General features: G+C 51.2%; 1 protein-coding gene across 4 annotated transcripts in view; it reads right to left on the bottom strand.

Annotated features, from left to right (window-relative positions):
• NRXN2 (neurexin 2) overlaps positions 1-27,176 on the bottom strand; it is a 345,397-nt gene that overhangs the window by 59,045 nt on the left and 259,176 nt on the right. For all 4 annotated transcript variants that reach the window (XM_083417037.1, XM_083417039.1, XM_083417040.1 and 1 more), the window contains one exon: positions 26,357-26,538. In XM_083417037.1, coding sequence (XP_083273163.1) covers positions 26,357-26,538 — 182 coding nt within the window. The remainder of the gene's footprint in view (positions 1-26,356; positions 26,539-27,176) is intronic.

Here is a 27,176-nt window from a genome sequence, read left to right as displayed (position 1 = left end):
GCGTGGCAGAGGGCTGTGTGTGTGTGTGTGAGAGAGAGAGAGAGAGAGAGAGAGAGAGAGCTACACCTCTCCCTTTCCCACATTCACAGTTGCCAGACACAGCCTAACATGCCAGAGAGTCACAGGAATACAGGAAGCTGCCTTGAGCCAGACATTTGATCCCTCTAGATCAGTACTGCCTGCCCTGATGGACAATGGCTCTCCAGAGTTTCAGGCAGAGGACAATTACCAACCCTACCTGCAGATGCCAACACAGATCAAGCCTGGGACCTTCTTCATGCAAAACAGAAACTCTACCACCGCATTCTCCAGTTTCAGGTACCAAAGGTGCTGTCCTTTGCCTGGCTACAGAGAAGTACAGCCCCATTGACTTTGATGGGCTTTGCTTCGGATTGCAGCCCAAATCCCTTCCCTATTATCTCAAGAGCACTTGTCCCCCACATGCCCCCGCCTCTCAGAGTCTAGTTTAATAACCTGGCAATGCGAGAGCCGAAGAAAGCACACACTTCGTATGCAAGACAAGCTCAGTGGCCTGTTCAGAGAAAAGCCATTCAGCGGAAACCTTGGAACTGGGGTCCACTTTGGTCCAGCTGTATGCATCCCTCCTGCCTATGCATAATATGCACGAGCTTCCTCTTTGGGAGCATTTTTTCATCAGTCCATAACTCATCGTGGGCTGTTCCTTCTGAGCAAGGGTGCTTATGTGGTTATAAAGAGCTCGAGATGAGTTATGGGCGCCCAGAGCACACACGGTCACAATTCAAGCTGGCTGTCACCCTAAGTAACAACCGGCTCCCAGTGGAGCAACTGAGTACTGGCAGAGGTTCTTTCCCTTAGCCAGTCAGGGGAATTCACACCACCCATCCCTGTCCCCACCTTAACTAGCGGCTGTCTACACCAGAAATTTTTAGATTTTTCCAGTTTCCTGCCACAGGGCCCAGGTGGTGCTTCATGTCCAATCATTTCTACACAAAACCTATTTCCCAAAGTCAATCTTCATATTCAGAATACAAACATTACAGTGACACAGAGCATGTGCAGACTGCCTTTCTTGCATCACTTAGTGAATGTCAGCCAGCCTCCACACATGTGGCCTTGGGGAATCTGGCTTCCCAGGAACAGCTTCCAAACAGACCCCAGCACCTCACTCTTTTAACTAAAAGAAATCTTGGCTGATTAATTCTTAGGAATGTTAATTAATGCCGCATTAATCAATTAAATAGGCACAAATCTCTATATGAATATTAATTCTGAAGATAAAGAGTGAATGCTTTGTTTCAAATTAAGTACACCCAACACATCACATGGGTACATCATTCCAAATCTAAGGGAAATGTTATGGCTTTGTAAGAAGAAGCATCTTGGCTGTGGGAGACAACTGGGGGTGGGGGCAGGGGGGAAGCCCTTTGCTAAGGTGTCACAAACCACCTGAATACGGTGTAGGTGTACACAGAGCAGCTGTATTAAAAACAATGTAAAACATTTCAAACCTGTTGCCCAATGAATCAGGGAAACCTTTTAAAACAAATCAGTCTAACCAATTCATCACCTAAGTATGGCTGCCCTGTTTTTATAGAAATTAGCAAGAAATATTCCTGATAGAATCTGGACTTTTCACTCTACATTCTGACAACACACTCCTACCTTCCTCCAAAAGCCAGCTCCTTGCACCTTGCACCGTGCCATGAACAGAGCCAGCCAACCCATAAGGCAGGTGAGGCTTCTGCTTCAGGCGGCAGAAGTGCTCCAGGCGGCACACTGATGGATGCCTTGCTGCCTCTGTCATCAGCAGAAAAGTGTTGCTGCCATCGACATTGATTTTGGGCAGTGTTGCAGCAGTTTAGGGGGTGAAATCATCCAAGATTGGCCCGATCTTACCCAAAATTGGCCCTGATGGCACTGCCGCTTCTCCGCTAGAGGCAGATGGGGCAAGGCTCAACAGTAGCAGTGGCAGGAGTCGCAGCAGCGGCAGGGCATTGGCTGCTCCTGGCCTTGGAGGGCCTCCCAAAGGGATGTGCTGCTCCTTCCTGCCCCCCCTTGGCTGCTCCTTTCCTCTCTTATTCACAACCCAGGATATCTTAGCAGAACATCTGAAAGGATATTTTTATGGGGCCAGTTTTGCCAGTGTAGGAGTGCGCCATGTTTTTTAGTATCACAGAACAGAGTCCCACAGCCAGCAGGATAAAAGATGCTCTTCTATTATGGGCATCCTAACCTTCTAGCATCAGCACAGCACCTACCATTTACTGAAAATCCCAGAAATGCAGTGTATTTCTTTGCAGCTGGGAGGTGGGGAAAAGTGGAAGGGGGGACACACACACAAACATTATTAAGGGCTTATTATGCTAAGCAGTGATTAATACCACGCGGTGGGAGCGGCTGGCTGGCTGGCTGGCTGTGTGTGCTCACGCTGCTTATTAGAGCCATGCATGTAATTATTGCATTAAGCCCAGATTATTAGAGCACTGGGGCATGTGCGTTTTATTAATGCCCACCCTCAACCCCTGTAGTTCAAGGAGGGGAAGGCTGGTGAGCCCTACCTGGAGAGGTGAGCAATATGTAGCAGTCCTCATCACAGAGAGAGCCATGTGCTGGCACTGCTGACTCATCGGGATGGGGGCTCGACAACTTCTACCACCACCTTGGCTGCAGGGCTCCTGGGTGCCGGAAAACCCACAGGCAGCAAATGGCGTCTCAGGCCGTTAAAAATGGCCTGTGAGCCACTGGCAAGACACCCACTTTCATTTCAGATCAAAGCAAAGCTCCTAATCTGCATTTCCCGGCGATGTCATGACACACAGGAGCATCCCACTGAACTGCAGAGGCTTCCCAATGCAAGCAGGAAATGTTGGGGTGGAAGGAGGAAATGAGACAGGATTGAGGTACTTCCAAGATGCTACACTGACTACTTAGACGAGCTGTTGTCTGAAGGCTGGGCGGTGTTGGGATGCAATAGTGCTGTTGAATCATTTTAGACTCTGGCCTTAAAGGTGCCATATGCACACAACCCACACACTCCAGATGGTCACGTCTGTGTACTTTAGCCAAGTAAAAATGTGGTATATGCAAGCCCTGCTGTGTTGGAGAGCCTTCCTGCTCACTCTGATGAGTGGGGCACCTGGATGTCTGCCCCCAAAACTGGGCTGGTTCACACAACTGCGGAGCTCTATGATGATGAGACCAGACCAGGTTCTTGAAAGGTCCAAGTGCAGAATGCTTTCAGGGAAAAAAGTTGAGTAAGGAGCCCATGCCTTGGGGCAGGAGGAGGGGTGCCCAGGGATGGCAGCAACAGCAGCTGCCTTCAAGGGTGGCCTTGGGTCACCAGCCACCACCTTCTGCTCTCTGCTGGGCAACGATTCCAGAGCAATCCATCTCCACCAGGTCACAGCTGCTGAAGGGGCCAGGCCACTTGAGGTGACAAGTTGCTGCAGCTCCTGGCACCTCCTAAAAAAAATAACCATCACCCAGCCCTCTGCCGACCCTTTGTTCAACGACAGATCCTTGCTGCCTTCCAGGGACATGAATTCCAGCAGCCAATTCCACCTCTGTCAGAAAGAAAGAAATATCTTCTGAGGCTGGGTCCTCAGTGCCACCCTACCTCACCTGTTCTGCTTGCCACCAAGGCACTTTCCTGTGGCCACTGTCAGGGGTTGCAGAGGACCACTCCCCTACAGAACCCCAGAGCCTCCTTGCTCTCCTCTTTTCAGTCTCTGCTTGCTTACTTGCCCCCCACTTCCAGACATACAAGCAGGGAAAGAGGAGGGGGAAGGAGAAGGAGCAGCAGCCCCCACAAGCCCCACACTCTCCCCTCTGGCCAACAGAGGTGGGCATACTCAGAGGGGGGCATCCCTGGAGCAGATGCTGTGGGGGTGGCCCTTGCAGTTTTCTGCTCCTATATGGCTTTGTTTGGGGGGTGGGCTCACACACCCCACTGCAGATCAGGCAATTTTGGGGAGGGCGACAAAGAATCCAAGCAAGCATGGCAAGTGACAGGAAGCAGGGGAGCTAGGTGGAACAATTTAGGCGCGACTGACTTCTCCCAGTTTCACAGACACACACTATGGGAAGTGGAAAGAGGAGAGACAAAGCGATGGCAGAAAGCAGTGTCTTAAGATGGGTGGCACAGCATGACATGGAAGGCTGAGACCAGAGGGGGAGAAAGAGAGACTGCCTCCACCCCCTGCTTGACTTGATGCCTTCACTGGCATGAGGTGGCTGCTGCCTTGTAGCTCTCGCTAAGCCCTGTCGAGGCCTGCTGGCACGCCGGAGTTACTTAAGGGAGAGATTTATGTCACTCACAGAGGCTGGAAATTAAAAGAGAAGGGGGGGGGAGGGAGGAGGAGGAAGCGAAGGAGAAATGGATTTACGAGGCTAGAAGTAAGCCCAGGCCCCAGGATACAGGGAGGCAGCGGTGGCAGCAGCCGCAGCAGCAGCACGCGGGCCTTGGCGGCTGGCTGGCACAATAACTCCTGTATGCGAGTGAGCGAGAGAGCAGCCACGGCTGGCTGGCCTGAGGGCCCCCACAGCCAAGTGCTTAATGGACCGTGCAAGGCCAGAGAGAGAGAGAGAGAGAAAGGCAGGCCTCTTGTCTGCTCCAAGATGGCTGCCAAGGCACCAAAATGGCTGCCACCTCCAATGGCTTGCAAGTCCTGCCCTTTGCATCCCAGCACCCTGGAAAATGGTTTCAGGCTGCCCAACTTCCAAACCAGGCCCTGCAGCTGATGCTCTGAACGGGTTTTTTGCAGTGCATCGATCACCAGGTTTAGCTTCACTTGCGATATTTCTCGAATCTCAAAAGCAGAGAAGCAGGTCTGCCTGCAGGTTTTTGTTTTTTTATCTCCTGGGGAAGGGACCAGGACTAGTCACTTGGGAACCCCAAACCCAACAGCAATAAGACTCTGAGCAATTAGCTTGTCTCAAGATGGCTGCCGTCTTCTGTGGGCAGCAGCAAGGCAACAAAATGGCCCCTCACTCGACAAGGTTTTCTTCCGCCCTCCTGTGTGACAATGAAAGGCCAGAGATGGTGAATGCTGTGACAGCCTTTCCTCAGCTAAGTGACTTGTGCCTGTACTGACACCCCAACAGTTGGAGTGCAAGGGTGGGGAGAAGGGATGCTACCTCAGCACAGCGAGGGAACTTTATTTCCTGCCTGCCTTGCCTGTCCTGTGTCAGAAAACTTGTCAAGTCTAATGTCCTCACTTCCTAAGCAGAGAAATGGGAGTGACAACCAGCAGGCCTCAACCTGTGTTAAACAGCCCAACAAAATAGCTGCAGTTTTGTTGAGGGCCAATTCATGCAACTCCTGCTTTTCTGACTCAAGACTACAAGCAATGTGATATCATGATGCCTCCCAGGGATAAGGAGGATTTTCAGCTTGGGGCTAGATTTCTAGCTCCAAGGCAACATTTCCATCCAGAAATCTCCTCAGCCACAGAAAGGCCTCCAGTAGGGTTGGCAGCAGTTTCTTTAGGGTCATTTATGAGGAGAGAGAGGCATCCCTTCAGGCTTCCCAAAAGCATCCCCTGTCAGCCATACCCACAACACTCACAACGTGTTATTTTCACTGTGGAAAGGTGGGATATAAATACTTTTTGCTAAAACAGATGTTACAAAACCACCCCCAGTTTACGTGTGGAAGAAGACAGACATCTTCCCTGCCTGTCAATGGCCAAGCTGGGAATCCAGTCGTGGATCTTCCAGATCTGTTTTTAAATTTTTACATACATTCTGTCATTTCCGAAGAAAGAGCAGTTAGCGTTTATGCCTACTTGAAAACCACAAGCGGCAGAAGTGGAACTCTGAACCTAGATTGTCTGGGACACATTTTAGTTCCTACATAGTAAGGAAAATGCACTCGGCACATGGTCTGATTCCCCCTCCCTCAAATATAGCCTTCTAAGACTGAGCCTGGCAGACCACTGGCTACTCTCTGTCTTCAGTGTTAGATAACAGTCAGAATTAATGGTCATTAATTCTAATAATATGAACACACCAAGAGAAAAGGCAGAACTTTTTAATGGCATTTCTTGGGTTTCCACTCTACAATCCTGTGAGGTGGACTGCTATTACAGGGGCCAACCTAGACAAGATGTTAATTGTGTGAATGCAATTAGCACACACTTTTTTGTTACGTAAGTAGCACCATAGAAAGGTGGGGAGGGAGTTTAACTCTTTATCCCCCTGTCCCACAAAACCCCCTGGTCCACAGCTTTGATTTGCATTTCAAGGGAAAGCCTCATTAGTTCCAAACAGTGCCTTCCCTTGAAATGCAAATTGGCATTTCAGAGAGGGGATTTTCATCAGCCCATGGCTGGGAAGACAAGAGTTAAAAACCCTATGAGGCTGTTCAACCTTCCCCACCAGCTGATATTTACACAGGGGAAAAAAGTAGGTGTTAATTTTATTCACACAATTAATGTCATCACTTCCAAGCTGGCCCTGCAGCTGAGAGTGAGAACCCACAGGAAGAGAACCTGGCCCGCCCCACTCCCACCCAGTGGGAAGGGTGCAGGGGACGGCTTGAGGTGCTCAGGTGAAAAGCCCACATGCAGCTGCCAAACCTCTCCCCATGTGACTCTCTCTCATGCCCATTGCTTGGGGGTTCTCTCCTGAAGCCCCACCACCGCTCAGAGTGACCAGGGCAGCAAACAACCATGAAACCTCAGTCACCCAGTTGACATTTGTTGGCTTTTCTGTTTCACTCACAGCAACCCAAATGAAGTGGATGGTTATTTGTAGCTACCACAGGGATTGGGATGACATCTGCCCCACCCCAGTGACAATGTGCTTGCTTCCAGGGGGTGCTAGCCCAGCCGCCAATACCAGGAGCTCCCCACCACCCACCCATATACACCAGGGACTTGAGAAGGGAAGATCTTGCAGGCTTTAGTGTGTTCCCTGCCCCCATAACCTCAAGATCTACAAAAGACATCTAGTTAAAGAACAGAGATCCTCCCTTGCAAATTATAGGCTGTAGTTAATGACTGCAGGAGGCAAATGCCCTCTGCACATGCTTAGGCACAGCAGCTTCTCTTCTCCCACATTCCAGGCTTGCATCCTGGTGCTGAAAGTCAGCTCTGGTGGGCAGGTGCCACAGGCTGCAGGGCACTGCAGTGTGTCCTGCATAAATCCAAGCAGGCTGGTGGAGCGTCAGGTGAAGCTCTTTGGCACAACAGAATTCACCCTAGGCTGGCAAAACAAAATGCGCACACTGCAGCCAGGTGACCTTAAAAGGGAGAAAAGGCTGATTAAGCCCTTCTTCAAAAGGGAGATGCAACTGATTCCATGGGGTGGGACTCAGAACCTATTCATAATTGGACCAATGCAGTAGCATGGGAAGGATAAGTTTGCTGAAAAACTCTCTCACACACATGCAAGTGTGCGCGGGCGCGCACACACACACACTCTGTTGGGATGTGGATGGCCACAAGCGGGGAGGTCTGCCATCCCAGGGTCTCAGCCTCTGCCAGCCTCTGCAGTCCGCTCCATCTCTCCTGACAACTCTGCCTGCCGCTCTTGGTTACCTGGCAACGGGGCGGGATCAATCTCATGGCGGAGCCCTTCCATCCACCTGTCAGCCTGCATCAACACCTCATCACTCACCCCAGGGCTGCTGAGGATGCTCCGGTAATAGAGATATATGCAACGGGCCATGGAGCGTCATGGGGCAGACCTGCCAGGGGAGAGAATGCACCAGAAAAGCACTCTAGCCCCTCCCCCCCCAAATCCAGAGCTTTGCAGAGCACCTACAGAAACCTCTCTAGTCTCCAGGGGTCCTGCAATGCTTTGAACCAGGAGGGATAAGACCCCTGCACAGGGCCAGTTCGGGAGTGGCAGTGCGTTGCTACAATCGTGTATTCAAGAGATCAAAAGGGAGGGAGGCATTTGCAGAGGCCGATGCAGAATGTGTTCCCCAAATGGAAATAGGTCACCCACAGAGCTTTCTCTGAGCTAGCTGGCCTCAGGCCTGCAACCCTGCCTGAATGCCAGGGGTAGTAGAGACAAGCCAAGGGCAAAACACAGGGACTAGCCCCAGGACTTATTTTTAAGCTGCTGCTGGATTTTGAATTGCGCAGTAAGAAACCAGAAAGCTGCAAAGCATGTTCGGAGTTCATTTTGCTAACCACATCTGTAGCTAGCAAATAGGGCTTACTTCTGAGTAGACACACATAAGACTGCACAGTGAAACAGCAACAGGCTTTCTATAGGTAGAAGGGCCTATGTCCAGTACAGTCCCTTGGCAGTCCTCAGTGACAGTCAGGATCACATGGTCAGTTGCAATCCTCAGGAGAGCCCTATGGCTGCAACTGGATCAGCCCAGAGAAAGCCCCTGAGTCTAGCATTCAAATCTCACGGTGGCCAACCACTATAGGAAGTCCCCAAGCGGGAAAGGAGCCCCCTTTCCACACTCAATCCTGTTCCCCAGATGCCATTAGACTCCAGAGACACCTCGCCAGTCCAGAGGCATCTCCACAAAGCACCGCTGACCACCTTTCCCCTTCCCTTATCCTACCTGAGCCCTTGCTAAGAAGACACACCTTGATGCTCCGAAAACTCATCCAATATGTGCACCAAGTGGGTGTGTGCATGTCTGACAATGTAGGGTTGCCACCCTTTTATGAAGTCTCCAGAGGGTGGGTAAAGGATAAGTGCAACCCTCAACCAAAAATAATAAAAGGTTTGTGCCCCATCCCCAGTAGTTTTCTGATGCTTCAAAGGAAGCTGAGATAAGGGTGTGGGGGAAGAAAAAGGCAAGGGAGGGACCTCTCTAAAACACCATCTCCTCCCACCCCAAATCCTGTTCTATGCAAATATCTTTCCACAGTTCAAAAAACCACTCCTCTCCAGAAACAGAAAATGCTCTTCCAAGAGGCTGAAACTAGTGGTAGAGTCCTGTCTCTTGGCGCTAAGAGACAGATTACAATAAGGAGTTTGTGTGTGTGTGTGTGTAGGACCATTCCTTCCACCATTCCCCCCCCCCTTGCCGCCGTCCCGCTCCATGTCTAAAAATATGAGCCCGTCGGCGTTGGCGAACAGGTCAGTGCCGGAGGAGAAACCAATTACGCGCCTTGCGCAGCCTTTATCTGCCTTTTGGGCGCCGGGGCCTCTCAAAGACGGGGAGAGCCGCAGGTTCGCTTTTAAAGTGGAACATAATTATGACAGTCAGTGTCATCTCCGTTGCTGCCTGTCCTGGGTAACAATTGAATTACATTTGCCACTTGACTAAGCAAGGCGGTTTGTCTTTTTCTGGCGCTAATTCCCTTATTGGGGGGTGGGGGAGAAGGAGAAAAACATTGCAGATGGATATGGAGATGTGCGGGGTAGGAGGAGGAGGAGGAAGGCAGCTTAGGGCATTCTCCCCCCCCCGCCACTCCCCCCTTGCCACTGTGTGTGTGTGTGTGTGTGCGCGCACACACACACACGCGCGCATACACTCACACAGGCAGGCAGATAGGAAAGGTAAAACAGAAGAGGGATAAATAGCGGGGAGAAGGGTGGATGGATGGATGAAGAGTGGACAGGAGGTGGATCTCAGATGGAAAGGATAAAAGATCGATGGAAAACAGATGGAGGCCAGATAAGCTCAACGAAGAACAGGCAGAGATTAGACAGATGAAGAACGATTAGAAAGTGATAGGAAAGCAGGGGCAGAACAAGGAGGGCAGCAAAGATGGCTGGCAGGTGGGACAGTGGGGTGGGGGCACTAAAAGGGTGAATACAAGGTCCTGGCTCCCCTTTCCTAGAGATCCAATCCAGAGGGGAGCTTTTACCAGAGGCTGCAGGTTCCAAGGCTCTCCTAGGTAAAGAGGAATATTTGGGGGGGGGGGGTGGTCAGGAGGAAAATAGGGATTGCGGAACCTGCAGTGAGTCCATGGGAGAGGCTGAGATCTTGACCCCCACTTGGCCATTTGCCCCAGTGTTTGGGCAGAATCACTCAGAGATGCTCCTGTCTGCAGACACTCCTTGGCGCCCAGGAGCAAATCTGGACCAGGGAGGCCAAACTTGATGGGATGCTAAATGCATCTTTGCATTAAATGCACATTGTTTGTTTGTTTTTTTAAACGTCAGGCACTGCTGCTGCTGGTTACTCTCAGGATTGCAGGAGGGAGGAAAGTGTTTCACTCTTTTCTTCTCTGCATTGGTGTTGAATAAAATCCCTTAATGCTACTTTGCCTTGGGAGGAATCCCTCCACGGGGAGCCGCCCTCCATAGATGGAGGCTCCCCCTCCTTACTGGCTGCAAGCTAAGCCTGCTATTTCCCTTTTAAAAACAGGTTCACATTCAAGGCAAAGGCCCATTCAACAGCTGCCCCCTAGTCTGGGTCTTGATTATTCCAGGACATTCTGTCAAAAAAGAGGTTAAAATCCTATATGCAATCAGCTGCCTTCCCAGTCAAGAGCATTTCTCCTGGGTCTGGGTTAAATTTTCAGGTGTTAGTTCACATCCGGTCAGTCCACTTCTCATTTCAAGATTCTGGCTAAGGATGTTTACTGGCTTGAAGATGAGAAGAGCAGGAAGAGCTGTGGGCCACTAACGTCCTGGATGCGCAACCCCTTCTGCATACAGAACACCCTCTGATTTGTTCTCTCTCTCTCTCTCTCTCTCTCTCTCTCTCTCTCTCTCACACACACACACACACACACACACACACTCACACTCTGCAGACCAAAGCAGTCACACTTCAGAAGGGGAGCTGTTGCCATGCCTGCTTCCTCCCTCCCCAGCACGGTCCTGACCTTACAAGGCAGCCACCAGCTTCAAGCCGCCCCCCACTCACGGTTTGACCATGTATCCCCCTTCCCCTCCACTCCACCCTCCCCCTGCATCTGGAACAGGTCGGCCAATGGAAAAGAGGACCTTGGCCGGGGGAGGGAAGAAGTGGGGCTGGTGCACCTAGTCACGTGAGCTGCATCCTACTGAAATTCCACCTTCCACATAACTATTAAAGGCACTGGAGCCACAGACAAAGTCATCTTTTTGTATCTGCTACCCTAGACAGAGATGCGGTAGCATCTGGGAGTGGGGGGCGGGGAGGAACCGGAGTGGGATCACTTTACGCTAGGAGCACCAAATGTGCGGCAGCCGACTTGTGGCAGCAGCAGCTCCACAGTGAGGTCCCTCTGCACATGCTTCCAAAGCACTGCACATGTCTGAAGCACTAAAAACATTGGGGCTGGAGCACTAAAAACAACCTCCTAGAGGAGGGATGGGGCACATATGTCTAGCCCACCAGGTGTTTCTGGTCTAATATTCCCATCATCAACCCTGACCACTGGAACTGCTGGCTGGTGCTGATAGAAGAGTTGGGAATCCAGCCACATCTGGAGGGCCCCGCAGACATGCCCCATCCATGGGAGTAGCCAGGATTTTTTTTGGGGGGGGGGGTCAGGCCTTATGTTGGGGGGCAGAACCAACTTATCTGCAATACAGTTGGTCAGCTAGTTAAGTCTATTTATTTATTTATTTACTTGATTGGGAGGGGACCCCCATGGTCCCATCCCTGATCTAGAGTTCAGGGCTACTGAAGGGTAGCTCAAAACATCGATGTGTCTTCCCTGCCACATCTTTGGTTTTTACTCTCTGTTCTACTGATATTCCAGTGTATTATATTGTGATATTACCCACCTGAAGCAAAAATTTGGCAGGTACTGATCTATGCAAGTAGTGAGGGGCAAATGTTCTGTGCATGCTCAGAGACACAGTGACAGCTCCTCCTCCTGGGATCTGGGGCTACCATTGTGGCTCAATCAGAGACCCTGCTGGGGTGTGTGTGTGTTGCGCTCTCTGGCTGACATGTCCCCCGCCTCCGCAGAGCGCGTCAGCATGCTGCTCACGGCTGCTGCTGCTGCCGCCTAACGTTGTCGAGATCCTCCTCTTCTGGCTGTCTTTGTTGGGGCGCCTGTGGCAGCGCGCCAAGGTGGGTGTTAGCACTGCCGGCGAGTGACATCCAGCTGAGTTCTTGCCTTGATGCAACAGCCCTTTGCAAAGGGGGGGGGGGGGAGAAGGAAGCCTGCAGTGCCAGCCCCACCCCACCCCAGACAGGCAAACAGCAGCTTTGTTTTGCTCCAAGCCTGGGAGGAAAAGGCAAGCCCTAGAAGCTCCTCAGGAATGCCTTAGCAGAGCCCCTGGGATATACAATGCAATGATAAAGAGGGCAGCAACTATCGAGCACGCACAAAATTCAGTTCCTTTGCCCCTCCTTAGCGTCCCAGCAGGCAGCAAAAAAGGAACTGCATGACAACACCCTACGTTAGATATATGAAGATTACCCTTCCTCCAGCAGAGCCTGGGACAACCCAGTCATTGCAGATGACACCGAACCGGGAGGGGGAGCTCACACATCCGGCAGATATCTGACGTGTCAGCACTACATGCGGAACGAACCATGGGACTGTAGCTGATTGCAGGATAAGCATGAGTCAGCCATGTGATGCAGCTGCAAACAAGGCCAATGCAATTCTAAACTGAATTAATAGACCCATGGTTTCTAAGCTATGAGAAGCAATAGTCAGGCCCTCCTGGTGTTGCTGATGTGAGTGCTAGTTCAAAACGCCTGGAGGGCAGCAGGTTGGCAAAGGCCAAGTGATGCTTTATTCAGCTTCATCTGCCGCACTTTTAAGAAGGATGCAGACCAGCAGTTTGGCACCTCCTGCCCTTGAGACTAATCAGTATCGCCAGGCCTTTGCTCTTGGCCTACAAGGCCACCTGGGCCGGGCACGTCTGTCAGATCTTGTCGACAAGCTGTGTCAAGTTTAAAGTGCTGTACATCAGGAGGAATACTGACAAATTAGAAGAGGTTCAGAGGAGGGCAAGGAAGACGAGCGGCAAAATGGAAAAGCCTGTCTGATGAGGACAGGCTGAAGTAGCTGTGCCCTGAGTAAAGGGGATTGCAGAGATGGGGTGGGGGGGAGACCTAACAGCCTTTTTCAAACACCTGAGGGGCTGCCAAGTGGAAGGAGGAAAGGGAGGGCAGGAAGGCAGGAGAAAATTTAATGGGCTTGTTGCAGAAGGAGAGATTGCAACCCATTTCCTCTTTGTCTGCAAACAGCACCTTCCAAGAAGCAGCTTTCATCGGGACCACACTTTGGGGAAAAACAGGTAGCCCCCCTCCCTTCCCACCTGCTGTGATCCTGGTAATTTTCAGTCCTCCCTCCTTCCCTTGCACCTGAAGCTATTTGCATCTAAAAAAACCCACCCCTGGGCACGGAATGCAAATGGCACATTGAATGCCTTGCACAGCCAATCTGGGAATCCTGCACAACAGGTATTTTGAACTACAAATCCCATCAGCTGCGTGGGCTGGTGGGAGATAAAGAGTCCAAAACAGACATGCTGAAAGGCACATTTCAATTTTCCTTCCTCCTTCCAGTTTATTCTAAAGCAGCAGAACTCCAGTACTGAGGAGGTGCATCCATCCCCAACAGACCTAGCAATCTGGGCAGAGTCCAAGCTGAAGGCTGGCCATCCTGCACACCCTCCTTTAGGATCTGGAAGAACGGGAGCTCAGGGTGGCTTTGCACGGAACCCCCACCCTCCACTCAAAGCCAGCAGGCTACAAAGGCCTGACCCCCCAGCATGAATCCTCTGGAAACCCCCGGCTTAGCTTCAGAAGAAGAGCGCCTCTGAGTGCCTGCAGAGTGCCTTTCTCCACGAGATGGCGAAGAAGGGCTCCCTCAGAAGGACCCGCTTCCTGGGCAAGTTTCCAAGGCACCTGTTGGGTGGCTCTCTTTTCGGGGATTAAGCTCTGCCAAGCAGAGGCACTTTAGTCAGCTGCCCACCGCAGCGTGGCCAGGCAAACAGAGGTGTCGGTGGCACGGATGGATTAGCAGGTGAGAGACCGCCAGCCAGCCCTGCATGGCAGCCCACGCTCCCGCCACTGACAGCTGGGGGAGGAGCTTTGCAAGCACTGTTCTCTGCCACCGTCCTTCGCTCCAGGGGCCAAGTAAAGCAGGGAGAGGGGGCTAAGCTGCTTACGCGCCACAGTGAGTGCACGGATTGGGCATGGATGGGCTACCCCTGCCACCTTCTGCAAGGCAGAGGAAGCTCTTCTGTGAGGGGGATGGGACATCTGGGGATACCAGGGCAAATGCCATTTTAGCTCCCTTCCCCTGGAGTTCTGCTTGCAACCGACCTCCCTTCCAGCCCTCAATCTGGAACCTCTGCTTCGGGGAGAGGAAGAAGAGCAAAATTCACAGAGGAAACTGAGGCACAGAGTAGGAGGAGGGCTCCATTTTCAGAGACAAAGGAGTCTCTGAAACACCCACCAGCCCAGCATTCTGATATCGCAGGGGCCGAACAGATGCCTTAAAAGGGAAGCTCAGAAGCAGGGGACGACTTCCAAGGTCTCATTCCTGGTCAGCCACTGTCAGTATAGACCCCATAAGCATACAGTGATACCTCTGGATGCAAACGGGATCCGTTCCGGAGCCCTGTTCGCATCCTGAAGCGAACGCAACCCGTGTCCGCACGTCTGCGGGTCATGATTCGCCGCTTCCGCGCATGTGCGTGACGTCATTTTGAGCGTCTGTGCATGCGGCAAAACCCGGAAGTAACGTGCTCCGAAAATATTCATCCTGAAGCTACTTCAACCCAAGGTATGACTGTATATGTGAAATATTCCCCCCCCCCCGCCCCAACTTTACACTTGTTCACACTGAATTGCTTTTGCCATTTTACCACCCACTCGTTCGGTTTGGAGAGGTCCTTTCAGAGGTCTTCATAATCAATTTTTGTTGTGATGACCCAGAATGTTTTTGTATCATCAGCAAGCTTGGCCATCTCACTGCTCACCCCTAACGCTAGATTGTTTATGAACAAGTTGAGGATCAAAGGCTGCCCCCCCCCCCCCAAATCTGCCTCTGGAGCCAGTGACTCCTTGCAAGGCTGGGGTGGACACTGCAGCACAATTCTTTGGAGCCTCCATAACTGTTGGAACCCCTGGAAGTTTCTCACGAGATGTCACAATCCAGAATCTCTCTAAATAAAACTAAAAACCCACGTTTTGCAGTTATGATTGATAGTGAGCTGGTAAGCACCACTAATGAATCAAAAGCTGCTCCCATTGTTTGTTGGACATAAGAAGGATCCCAAATGCAGGCCCTGAGCAAGATATGTTTTGCAGCAAAATAAAACCACCGTTTGCAAAAGCTGAGGGTTTTTTTTTTGTAAAAAAAGGTACGAGTGAAGTGTTAAGCGCATTCATTCTTAGAACAAAGAGGGGGAAATATTCTAATAGAAATACATGCCCCCCCCTTAACCAACACTCCTCTTCCCGCAACAAAAGAGAGAATGTCACTCAGTTGCCAGTTATTAATTCCTAATGCCACAATTACTTCATTACGTGGCAGCTGCAGGAATGAATAGTTGGAGGTTTGCAAAGGCAAAGAATTATCTGAGTCAAAATTAATTTACTAAGTGGAGCAATTCCACCTCATCTTCCCCCCACCCGCCTCCTGTGGAAGTGTCAATTTGTTCTTTTATGAACTTTCAAGCCTTCTATGACCAGGTTTGTGGTGAGAATCAGGATTAGTGCGTGCCATCACACACACACACACACACGGAATAAACAACACTGAGGAAGACATGCAGGATTTGCCCAGAGCGGAGGACCCACAAAACCCCCTACACTTTAGTCCTACAAGCAGGATTAAAAGGTTTTAATTTGCACCCAGGACAAATTCATACATGCTTACTTGCAAGGAAGTCCCACAGAGTTCTACAGGTTTTCTGCAAGGTAAGTCTGAACAGGCAGCTTCCAGGGCTAGCTGCTCAGATTAAAGTGCTTCTTGTAAGTAATATTTTAGAGGATACAATATGAAGTCCCTGGAGTCTTGCCTAACTTCTTAATCCACCATTTATTTTAAATCAGGGCTCAGTTGACCTGGAACTAGTTTTCATTGTCAGGATGAGGGAGGTTGGGGAATTCTACCAAAAAGAGAAACAAGATGGAAATAGCAGTGTTTGCTTAACCATCCCATGTGCAGAATGGAAATGGATCTTGCGAATATGATCACTGTTGCTTCAGTCCACAAATTATATGTACATGATGCTGATGCTGATTAATTTACCCAGCCTTTACCCTAAGGTGCTAAGGAGGGTTATGACATTAAAAAGCAGTTTAAAATAATTTACAATCACAGAAATCAGGTATGTCCTAAAATACACATCTCCGGTGTTAAAGGCCAGTAGAGTAAAGAGAAGCGTCTTCAGCATTTGTAGAAAGCTGTGTAGTGAAAATGCAAGGCCCACCTCTGTGGGGAAGAAGTTCCGCAATGTAGCCCCACTCTGCAAATTTGCATGCTGTTTCATTTGCATTGCAATGAATGGGGTGGAATAACATAATGATAACGTGAACTATACAACTAGTTCTGTAAGTTACTTAATTTTACCACAGCAGACAGCGAGACAAATATTGTAGTTTTTGGTGGAAGACAAACTGCAGCAGAATAGAAACAGCACTGCATGTGACAAGCGCAGGGTGGAAAATGAGGCCACCTTACCTGCCTAGTCTGGACTAACTGCTCCAATATGAAGGCAAATTAAAGAAAGGGTGGAATCCTTGTCTTTTCCTCACCATGGATGCTACTCTAATTTTCTGCCCCGCCCCCGAAGATCCAGGGACTTGGCAGAGAGAGCTGCAGAACGGACCCCTGACCCCAACACTGGCACTACTTCAATCCATCCCTGAGCCCAGGGCTGGTGGAGAGGAGGTGAGGGTCCTCGACAGGATTCCCTTCTTTGTGACCAAGAAGAGAAAGGAGTTGCCTTTGGGGTGAAGGTGTCGTGGTCCCACATTGCCTCGTCTTCAGCCCACAAACCCTTGTGGTGGTCGGGAGGGAGGCATTGCTAAACCTCACTTGGGGCAAGCTCTGCATTGCAAGGAGGAGGAGACGCCATGATGAGCCCAGAAGCCCAACCACCGGCTGCCCATCAGCGGGCATGATAAACGGTCTGCCTCTGCGCATGACAAGGGTCTGTGGATGTTGTCGCTGCTGCGCTCGCGCGATGGACTGTTCTCCTTCCTCTTGGTGACCCCCATCCATCTCCCTGGCGTGCAAGGCTAGGCTCCGCCGTCCTGGACACGGCTGGGCTCCCTCGCTAGGAATTGACGTAGAGGAAGGAGTGAAAGAAGGCTTGTTGGGAGGTGGGGGCGGCTGAAGAAAGCCAATGCAAGGGGTGGAGGCTTTAATGGACAGCTGCCGGGGGTAAGTTATAGAACTGGGAGGGCTCCAAAGGGTCATTTAGTCCAACCCCCTGCAATGCAGGAATCATAGATAGCAGAAGATCACAAAGGCTCCATCTGCTGCTGCTCTGATTAGGGAAAGGATGCACACATCCCTCCTACCCAGGATCTCAGTTTACACCTGGCTTGATGGAGGCAGGGCATGTGTTTACTGTAATATGAGAAGCAAAAAGGAGTACTCTGAGCATGTGTTAACTGCCAGAGGCTGGAAGGATCCATGCAATAGGACAAGGATGTCCAACCAGTAGATCACAATCTACTGGTAGATCGCCAGCTGATCCTTGTACATCACGGGATCCTTATCGCGTACAAAAAGTTGCGGGGGGGGGGGGAGCTAAAACTCTGTGCAATCCTCCCCCCAAAAAGCTTAACAACTCTGGGCAATCCAACCACCCCACGCACGCTCCCTCCAATGACAATGGGTAGATCACTGCCAGTTGTTTTTTTATACAGGGAGTAGATCGCAGTCTCTTGGGAGTTGGACATGCCTGCAATAGGAGATCCAGAATGTGTGTGTGAGAGAGATGCACTAAACCTCTACAGTAGCTCCCTATTTTCTCGGTCTCTTCTGTCCCTGAATACTTTGACTCCGTCTGGATGGGGCACAGCTACTGAAGAGCTTTATGGGTTAAAAGGGCTCCTAGGAGAGCCTGGCAGCATCCATGCTTCCATCCACATGCTCAAGAGATGGCCTATGAACAGAGCCTCTCTCCACATCCCCCCCCCACTGCACTACAGACCAAGGCGCTCGATGCTCACTTAAGCTGTAATCATTGCCCAGAACTTTATGCTCTGCATGTGGTCAGAGGCTCTACTGTCACTGCTGAGCTTTAGGATCCAAAACAGGTGCTGGGGCTAAGTGTGGGCACAAATGACACCTTCCCCACCCACACTGCCAAAGGGCCTGCTGTGCTGTTGACTGCGCCCAGGGCAGGACAGTGGATCCAGTTAAGCCAGGAGTTCAGGAGCCTGTGGATGGGCTGATAAGCTGAAGCAATTTGCGGCAGAACCTCCCTTGGCGCTTCGGAGTAATGAGATGACAGATATAATCACAATGATCACAGGCACCAAAGGGCTGGTTCCTGACCCCCCGCCCAGCTGGGAACCTACCCCCTGCCGGGCTTCTTGCTGTGCAAGGGGGCGGGCAAGCGGGGTGGGGGCTGCCAATCGCTGCCAGGAGCAAATGAAGCTCTCCTCGCACCTGTCAGGCATGGCAAACTGGTAGGAGCTGTGCTTTTGGCTTTGATGGGTGGGGGGGGGGTCAAAGAGGCTGGCAGTTAAAAAGAGAAGGGTCCAGTCTCCTGTCTGTGGGGCAGGGCAGGCAGCACAGAGGGCAGAAGGTGGGCCTCATAGGGGATGCTCAATGAAGCTCCTGACCCTGAGGGTCTGCAGCACAGGAGTCCTAACATTTTCAACAGGACAATGTTCAGTTTCTGCACAGATGTACAAAAGTGTGTTCGCACCCCCACAGCTGGAGGGAAGAGGCCGGCACACACACAGACACAGCAGCAGCAGCATTAACGCACCACATCCCATTAACACATCACACCTCATGTCCTCCTTATTCGTTAAAATACAGGCAGGATTAGACCCTGAAAAAGCGAGAAAAGCAGAGAAGTTGCAAAGGAGGGCAGATTAGGGGAGGGCCATTCAGCTCAGTGGAAAGAGTGCCTGTCTTGCATGAAGAAGGCCCCAGGCCCAATCCCTCCAGGTAGGGTTGGGGAAAAGACTCCCTGCCCAAAACCCCAGAGAGCTGCTGCCAGCCAGAGTAGACAATACTAAGCTTGATGGTACAGTGGTCTGGCTCAGCAAAAGGCAGCTTCCTGCGTCCCCTGACGCTTGTAATTCCCTCTCCCCCTCCCGAACCGTGTTAAAAGAATTAACTCTGTGCACCATATACAGATAGCGCCACAATGCTCTTCTCTTTGTGTGCAGAACAAAACAGGTGCATGCCAACTCCGGCACGCTGTATGTGTTACCATGCGCTGGAGAGGCAGAAATGCTGCTCTGGTGGCTGATGACACAGATGGACATTCACATGCAGACACACACACAAACACGCACACACCCATGGGCTCAGCGCCCCCTGCCAATCAGCCGCACTGGCTGTCTCCCCTCCAAAGCCGCAGAGGGGTGCCTTGGCAGCCGCCATTGTGCAAGTGTCACGGCTCAAGCGCATCGCCCAGGCTCTGAGGGCTCCTGCAGAGAGGGGCTTTGTCTGCTGTGGCAGCTGCAAGCAGCTCAGAGAGAGGAATGGGGGAGGAAGAGAAGGAGGGACATCCTTGCCTCTCCCTGCCTCCCTGCGAGAATCCCAAATATGCAGGCGGTGACTTGGCACCCGGGCTGAAGTGGCACCTCTGTCTGAAAGTCCCCACCCTTCCCTCCAAGGACCCTAAGAAGTGGGGTTACTTAGCGGTGGGAAGGGAAGCCGAAGGGCGATGTTTGCAGCTCAATATTCTGCCCATCCCAGAGGCAGACCTGGCATGCAGGGACAGATTCCCACCTATAGGGCGCAATCCAGCCCTACAAACCCCCTGCCCAAGAACCCACTGAAATGAACTGGGGCTGTGTGAGAGAAAAAGAGGGCCAGAGGAATTCAGGAAGAAGACTCCTCTCCAGCAGAGTAACCAAATGAAGCCTCCATAGAGGGAGGGAAGGTAGACCTTGGAACACCAGACCCTGGAAACAGAACAAGGCTTGGTGGTCCCCACAAAAGACCCCTCACAGGGAAGGCCGTGCAAGAGAAACGTGGCTGAAGACCCCCCCCCCGCCCAAAGGCATCCCCTTGCTCACACCTGCACCATTCCTCAGATGGACTGCTCTCTGCCTGGCAGAGGGTGTGTGTGTGTGTGTGTGTGTGTAGCTGGAGGACAGGGGAGGGGCAGAGACTAATGCAATGTGAGTTAGGAGGAGGAGTGGGAGGGAAGCCCCAAGGAAGGAAGGAAGGGAGAGAGAGACAGAATGAAATCCTGATCACAGGAGGTGTAACAGGCGATCCTAGGATCATAGAATTGTAGAGATGGAAGGGACCCTGAGGGTCATTTAGCCCAACCCCCTGCAATGCAGTAATGTCAATGCGTGGTCCCCCTCCTAATTTGAAACCATACCGGACCCTGCTTAGCTTTGTAAATGTAATGGCAGTTTTATGGCTACACCTGGGAGGATAGACAGGCCTCTCTCTCTCTCTGTCTGTGTGTGTGTGTGAGAGAGAGAGAGAGAGAGCGTGAAGGGGGGAGAGAACGGGAAAAGGAGAGGGAGAGGAGAGAAGACATGATCGTTCCAATCCAGGTCCATCTTAGAATACTCTGAGCTTGCTTCTCTTTGGACAGATAATACATGGAGATCATCATCCCAAATACGCACATCCAGACCTCTTTGTAGGGGAACAGCAACAGGGAATGACAACTGGCTAATTAACAGGGAACCCAGCTTCCCAGTGCCCCTGGGCTTTGGAACACTCTATAGATTCCAAATTATCTGATCAAGCCTGGGGGAAAACCCCAGGAGTCCTGGCTCCCTTCCTCTAGAACACCAGTAAGTGCCACTTCCCTCTGAGTCCTGCCTCAGAGTACCCACTTTCTCGCTCTCACCCATGGGGGATAAAGCTATCAATGGCTGCTATCCAAAGCGGCTGTGCTCTCCCGCCAGCATGAGAGGCGGCGAACCTCTGAAGACCAGTTGCTGGGTATTACAGGTGGGGAGAGCCTGTAGGCATCTGGTTGGCCGACAAGACTCAATGGGCCCCCCTTTGGCCAGATCCAGCTGCAGGGCTCTTGCTGCCACCCCTTTCCCAGCTGCCTGGCTACCCACTGGGCACCCCCTGGGAGGACCTTAGACCCGAGGAGCCTGGCAGTGTGAGGAACAGACACCAGCATGTCTGCACCAGTAGGTTACGCTGTCAGCCCACGTTAGCTTGGCGAGGCCGTGACGAAGATGAGGATGTGAGGCGAAGGCGCCGGAGTGTAGCGGAGGCCGCCCCAGGGGCCTGCTTGACACGTTGGGCACTCTCTGCGCCAGCCTGCCTGCTCTCCTGCCAGACAGGATTAGTGGCAGCACCCTCGCTTGGCACATGCCACAGGGCAGCTGGGAAGATGTGGGTGCCCTTGCGAGGGCACCAACCTGTAGGCCACCTTGATGCTACATGCCCTGCTTCCCTGACTGGATAAAGGGCCAAAACGCTCGTCCTGGCCACATCTTGGAGGACCCAGGAGTCCTAGTGCCTCTCTCCCTCCCCCTGCAGCTCTCAGTCCTTAGTGCTGCCCAGCAGAGAAAGGGTTGGACCCAAAGCTGGCCCCCAGGCAAGTCCTACTTGACAGCTGCAGCTCAGCAGAGTGGCCTAGTGGTTAGAGCAGTGGACAAAATGGGGGAGGCGCAGGTTCAAATCTCTACCCAGCCATGAAACTCACTTTCTGACTCTGTACCAGCCCCTCTCTCTGTATTTCTGCCTACCAAACATGGGAGGACGAGGAGGGGATAACACCTCAGGAAAGAGGAATACAGTCATACCGTTCTTTCAGGATACGTCCCACGGCGACCCAGAAGTAATGGAATGGGTTACTTCCGGGTTTCACCGCTCGTGCATGTGCAGATGCTCAAAATGATGTCATGTGCATGCGCAGAAGCGGCGAATTGCAACCCGTGCACGCACAGATGTGGGTTGCGTTCTGCTCATGTTGATAACGGGGCTCCGGAATGGATCCCGTTCGCAACCAGAAGTACCACTGTACAATTCAAAAATCACCTGGACAACTTGGAAAGCTGGGGTGAAATTCATAGCATGAAATCCAGCCGGGCCAAATCCAAAGTTCTACATTTAAGCAGAAACAGCTACGAACAAATAAAATGCAAAGAGTCTTATGGCATCTTGAGGACCAACCATATTACTTAGGCAGGTTTCATGAGTTCATAATAAATGTGTTGTGCCAAAAGGCTTTTCACTGCTTTTGCTGAAGGAGACTTAACACCTCCACACCCCCAGAGAAAGGCACAGGATGACAGATCTCAGTGAAAAGCATCTTGGGACTGTAACTGGTCTGAAGCTGAAGACAAGTCAGCCGTGTGACGCAGCCACAAACAAGGCTAATGCAATCTTAGGCTGAACTAACAGAGCTGTAACTTCTAAGTAAGCCATGAGAAGTAACAGGTACAGTTTATTCTGCACAGAGTGCTGGCTCTGCTTCTGGGTGTAACACTAATAATGGGGAATGTCAGGCCCAATTTGGCTTGCTCCTGAATTTGGCCCACAAGGAGTTGCAGACAGTGGGGTGGGGTGGCACTGCTTACTGACCTGTGGCTGGCCACGTCTCTGCCGGGTAGTAGAAGAGGGAGCAGGTGGCAAGACCAGCATGGTGCAAATGCACCAGCAGAGTCAGCATGGAGTTCCTGGCCAATGAGCTTGCACTGCACTGACCAACCAACCAAACAAACAGAGGAGCAGCATCACCCCACCATGCTGCTGCCTGCAAGGCTGTCTGGCCAAGCCATACCCACCTACCTGTCACCTGACACTAGGCAAAGGGCAGGTTTAGTCCTGGCTGCTGAGGCTTGAGAATGTGCTGAGCCTGATTGCTCTCCTGAAGCCATGGCTTCAATTTGGTGCTGCGGGAATATGGTGCCTGTTCCCGTGAAAAGCAGTGTAGCGGGAAAAGGCACTGCATTCCAGCAGTGCCAACTTACAGCCCCAGCTGGAAAGGAACCGTAATGAGCCCACTCTAAGCCTTGGCATCCATAGCTTCACCTGTTCCATGCCTGGTGTCAGGTGACTGACAGGTGGGAAGGGCCAATACAGAAGGGATTCAGCCCAAGCAATTGCCTCTGGCTAAGGCAGGCATGCAAAAGAAATGCAATCAGGGCTTTTTTTTCAGCCAAACTCACCAGAATTCAGTTCCGGCACCTCTCAGGTGGGCGCCATTGCCATTCTAAGAGAACAAGGGAGGCCCCGCCTCACGGCTCTCTTTAAATGTTCCAATAAGCCAGGGTTTCTGGCTTATCGTGGTTTACACTGCTCAGTTGCTCCCATTTCTCTCTTTCTGATGCAGAGAAACAAGCTTGGAAGCTGCCATTCAGCTTGCCCAAACTCACAATGCCCAAACTCTAGCCAGGCTTCAGCTATGACAGATTTGTAACTTGTTGAGGTTGTCGCAAACAACGCCCTGGATTTGGATACCATGGGTAGCTAAGCTTCATGGCAGCTTTGTTCTTCCTGGCTGAGCCAAGGGGGGGGGTGAAGGAGAGCTGATGGGGCAGCCCCCACCCAAATGCTGCTTGTTCCCCCCCCCAAAAAAAACACATACCAGCCCTGGCTCATGGTTACCTGCAGCCAAAGCCTTACATAAAAGGGAAGTGTGTGTTTGTGAGGAGGAGGCCGCCAATTGGCTGCGTCTCAGGCCATCGGCTTGAATTTTCCCAAATCCAGGATCTGTGCAGAATGCCTGTCCTGCTGAAACAAAATGCAGACTTCATCCAGTCTCCTCGAGGGGGGGGGGAATGAACCCCCACTCCACAGGAGAAAAGAGAGGCTGCCACCATATACCTGAAGACATACCCAAACCTCATCAACGAAACGTCGATTTGCATCCATGGCAGCTCAGAGAAGGAGCAAGAGAGATGACTCTGCACTCCGCCATCCAGGGCGCCCGACCACAGCCATGCACACGAGGGAGAAATTAGCCTCCTGCATCCTGCTCCCCCCTCCGGGCAATGAGTATTTCATTAAGTAACGAGCTCTCTTCCTCCTCCTCCTCTCCCAATATCATGCGCAGCCATTAATGCATAAATATTAATAGGAACGACACAGAGATGGACTGGGTGCCTGCGGCCTGTTTTGAGACGCTGCGTTCACACAGGGCAAGGAATTAATCAGTTTGCCCTGCTTGGAGAGATCGGGAGAGGCAGAAGGGAAAAGCGGAAGGGGTCCAGCCTCCATCACCCGGGAGCAGAAGAGGGAGGGAGGCAGGCCACCCCCGCTGCAACGTGCAGGCCCACTCAAATACACCCCATCAACGTCTCCCCATTATTATTGTTAAAGAATAATATATTTTAAACAGCAGCAGCAACACATAACATGGGGGTGGGAATCCTGTCCTAACAGCCCCTCTTTGTTTCTTGCCCAAAGTCAGGGACTTGAAAGGAATGCTCGGTGTCAAAAGCAAAGATGGTATCTGAGTGTATGCAGAGTGATGGTGTGGGGCAGCTCCCTGCAGGGCCTGTTTGTCCAGTGTGCAAATTGGACCGGTCTTGTTTCGAGCCAAGCCCAGGGCTGCAGAAGTGGCAGGAGAGGATGCTGTGTCTGAGCACATGCAGAGTTCCAGGCAGGACCACAGCAAGCGCCCACATCTCTGGGGCAGAAACGAAACAGGGCAGGCTTTGACTCCTCTTTTTAAGAGCCAGGGGTCTGTTGTGCCCCACTCTGGTGATGAGGGAAAGGCACATCGATAGTCAGCACACAACCCCAGAACACAGGAAAAAACTGGGACTGAAGGGGTGAGCTCTGAGGGAGCTCATGCAAAGGCTGGTTTGGATACAGGTCTGGACAGAAACAATCAAGGGCTGAACCTGTGGGGGGGGGGGGTAATGTATGCACAAACACCAGCCATCGTCTGTTGACAGAGAACAACTTGGAAGGGCCCAAATGGTCTCTCCTTGAATTGTTCCATCCCACGGGTGTCCAATGTGCAAGGCAACACATTTCAGCAACTGAAGTTCCAAGTCCGCCACTCGCTGCTGCCAAAGCGAAGGTGGCAAGAGCAACATGGTCCACACTTTCAGATACCATCTAGAACTGCCTATCAAGAAGGTGAAAGTTGAAGATGTATAATGGGGCAGCGGGGGTGGGGTGGGGTAATTTTCACAAACCCCAGAAGTGGCAAGCCACCCTCAGGCCTCGGCCCCTGCCAAATCTCGTCCTGAAATAGGCCCATCTGGGTGAGGAAAGGGGTGTATTTAAACAGCTAGTGGCCTACAAATCAAACCTCTCAACTAGAAGAAGACCTGCTAAATAATCAAAAAGTAATGTCTAAAATGCTATCAGAATGGCAAACAAAGGATGAATCATCAATGATTCTGGGCTATGGATATAGGACATAATATTGAAATGGCAGCATTGGAAAGATTGTGGAATGTGGACTTGAGATTTACAGTGTGCTATGCGATAAAAGAAAATCATATGGAAATGATGTATAAGTGGTATCTGATTTCTAGTAAATTAGCAAAAATTTATAAGTCAGAACCAGATATCTGTTGGAAATGTAAAGAGAAGGAGGGTACATTTTTCCATATGTGATGGTCACATAAGGTAGCAGAATCTTTCTGGGAAATGATTTATAATGAGTTGGGGAAAAAATGTTGTAGATAACTTTTGTAAAAAATCAGAAGCTTTTCTTTTAGGTATAACTGGTGGAGAGGTACCCAAAGAACAGAAAAAAATATATATGTACACTCCTGTGGCTGCCCAAATGATTTATGCCCAGAGATGGAAAGAAGAAATAGTTCCAACCAAGGAGGACTAGCAATTAAAATTGATGGAATATGCAGAAATGGTGAAACTTACCGGAAGAATAAGAAACCAAGAAGAGAGACTTTTTAAAACAGAATGGGGAAAATTTATTGACTATTTGAAGATGTATTGTAAACAACTTAAAACATTAGCAGAATTGACATAAACACGTGCAGAAAGAAATAACAAAAAGGGAAAATTAGAAAATAGGCTTGAATTGGATATGCAGTAACAAGAGACATAAAATAAGTAACCGCAGAAAGGAAGGGAGGAAAGTCGAGGGAAATGCAGATTGATTACGTAAAGATTATGGTTTTTTTGTTAAAGTATTTGTAAAATGAGAAAATTATATATATATTTTGCCAGCAGCCATTCAGGAGCTGGTGGGGTGGGCGTGGTGAGATGTGTTCTGTTTGGTCCCCTGTGAGTGTCTGGGAAAAGGTACGTCTGAAACTGGACACCCCCCCCCACATCACAACCCAGTTCCCCAGGATTTGTGTCATTTGCACCAGTTTTGAACCCAGAGCTTATTTGAAAAATCAGGCCCCCCCCCCACCTGGATCCCCTCCCCATCAACCCCCTCCCTCCCTCCCCCAGCCCAGCCCCTCTGCCATCCTTACTATGTGGAGTTGCAGGTAGTCCCCGAGGCCAGAGGCACTGTCCACCCGCACCAGGATGGCGTTCTTCTGGTGCGTGCTGAAACCCACGGCCAGGCGGTCAGCCCGTGTGCTGGGGCGGTCATTGGGAGGCCACGTGTAGGTGATCAGCGCCCCGCCCTTCCCAAAAATGTATGTTGTCCCAGCTGGAAAGAGGAAGAAAGAGAAAAGTCAGAGAGGAAGGTCCAGTGCAGCCTCTAGGATCCTCCACCTGCCAGTGGAGGACGAAACTTCAGGGATGAAACTTGAGGTCTCTCGGACCGCTCACAAGCTGCTCTGGGCAGGGCTCAACTTGGCTCGCTTTCACCAGAGCACAGCTGCTTAACACGTAGTACAAAAGGAATGGCGATGAGTGTGCTGGAACATGTGCAGAGTGCTTCTGCTATCATCCAGCTCTCTCACACCTGGGAGTGAAGGATCTTTATTGGCTTTTAACCCAGGGGGGCACCTTTGATGGCAGTCTGGAGGGACATAGACATCAATTTGGAATATAGGGAGCCATCCATGCTCAGGAACTCCATCTGTCATATTTTGGGTCTTATCTGCCCTCTCTGTTGAAGTTATTAATATCTGGGGAATGGAAATCTCAGGACCATATGGGGAGAAGCATAGCTCAGACCTTCAGCACCTAACTGCTGGGGATAGACCTTGGAAGCCCCCATTCTGGCACCCTCCTGTAACCTCCACCTCAACCTGCAATGCCCAAGTGCCCTACCAGGATAGCACCTTCATGTCCCCTGCCCGTCTCTGCCGCAAAAACAAGGTTGGGGGTGGGAGGGAGCGG

The sequence above is a fragment of the Podarcis tiliguerta genome (genome assembly GCF_965153285.1).
Source record: "Podarcis tiliguerta genome assembly, chromosome: 16".
NCBI classification, from domain to species: Eukaryota; Metazoa; Chordata; class Lepidosauria; order Squamata; family Lacertidae; genus Podarcis; species Podarcis tiliguerta.
Note: the sequence above shows the minus strand (reverse complement) of the source record. Positions and strands in the feature narration are given on the sequence as shown.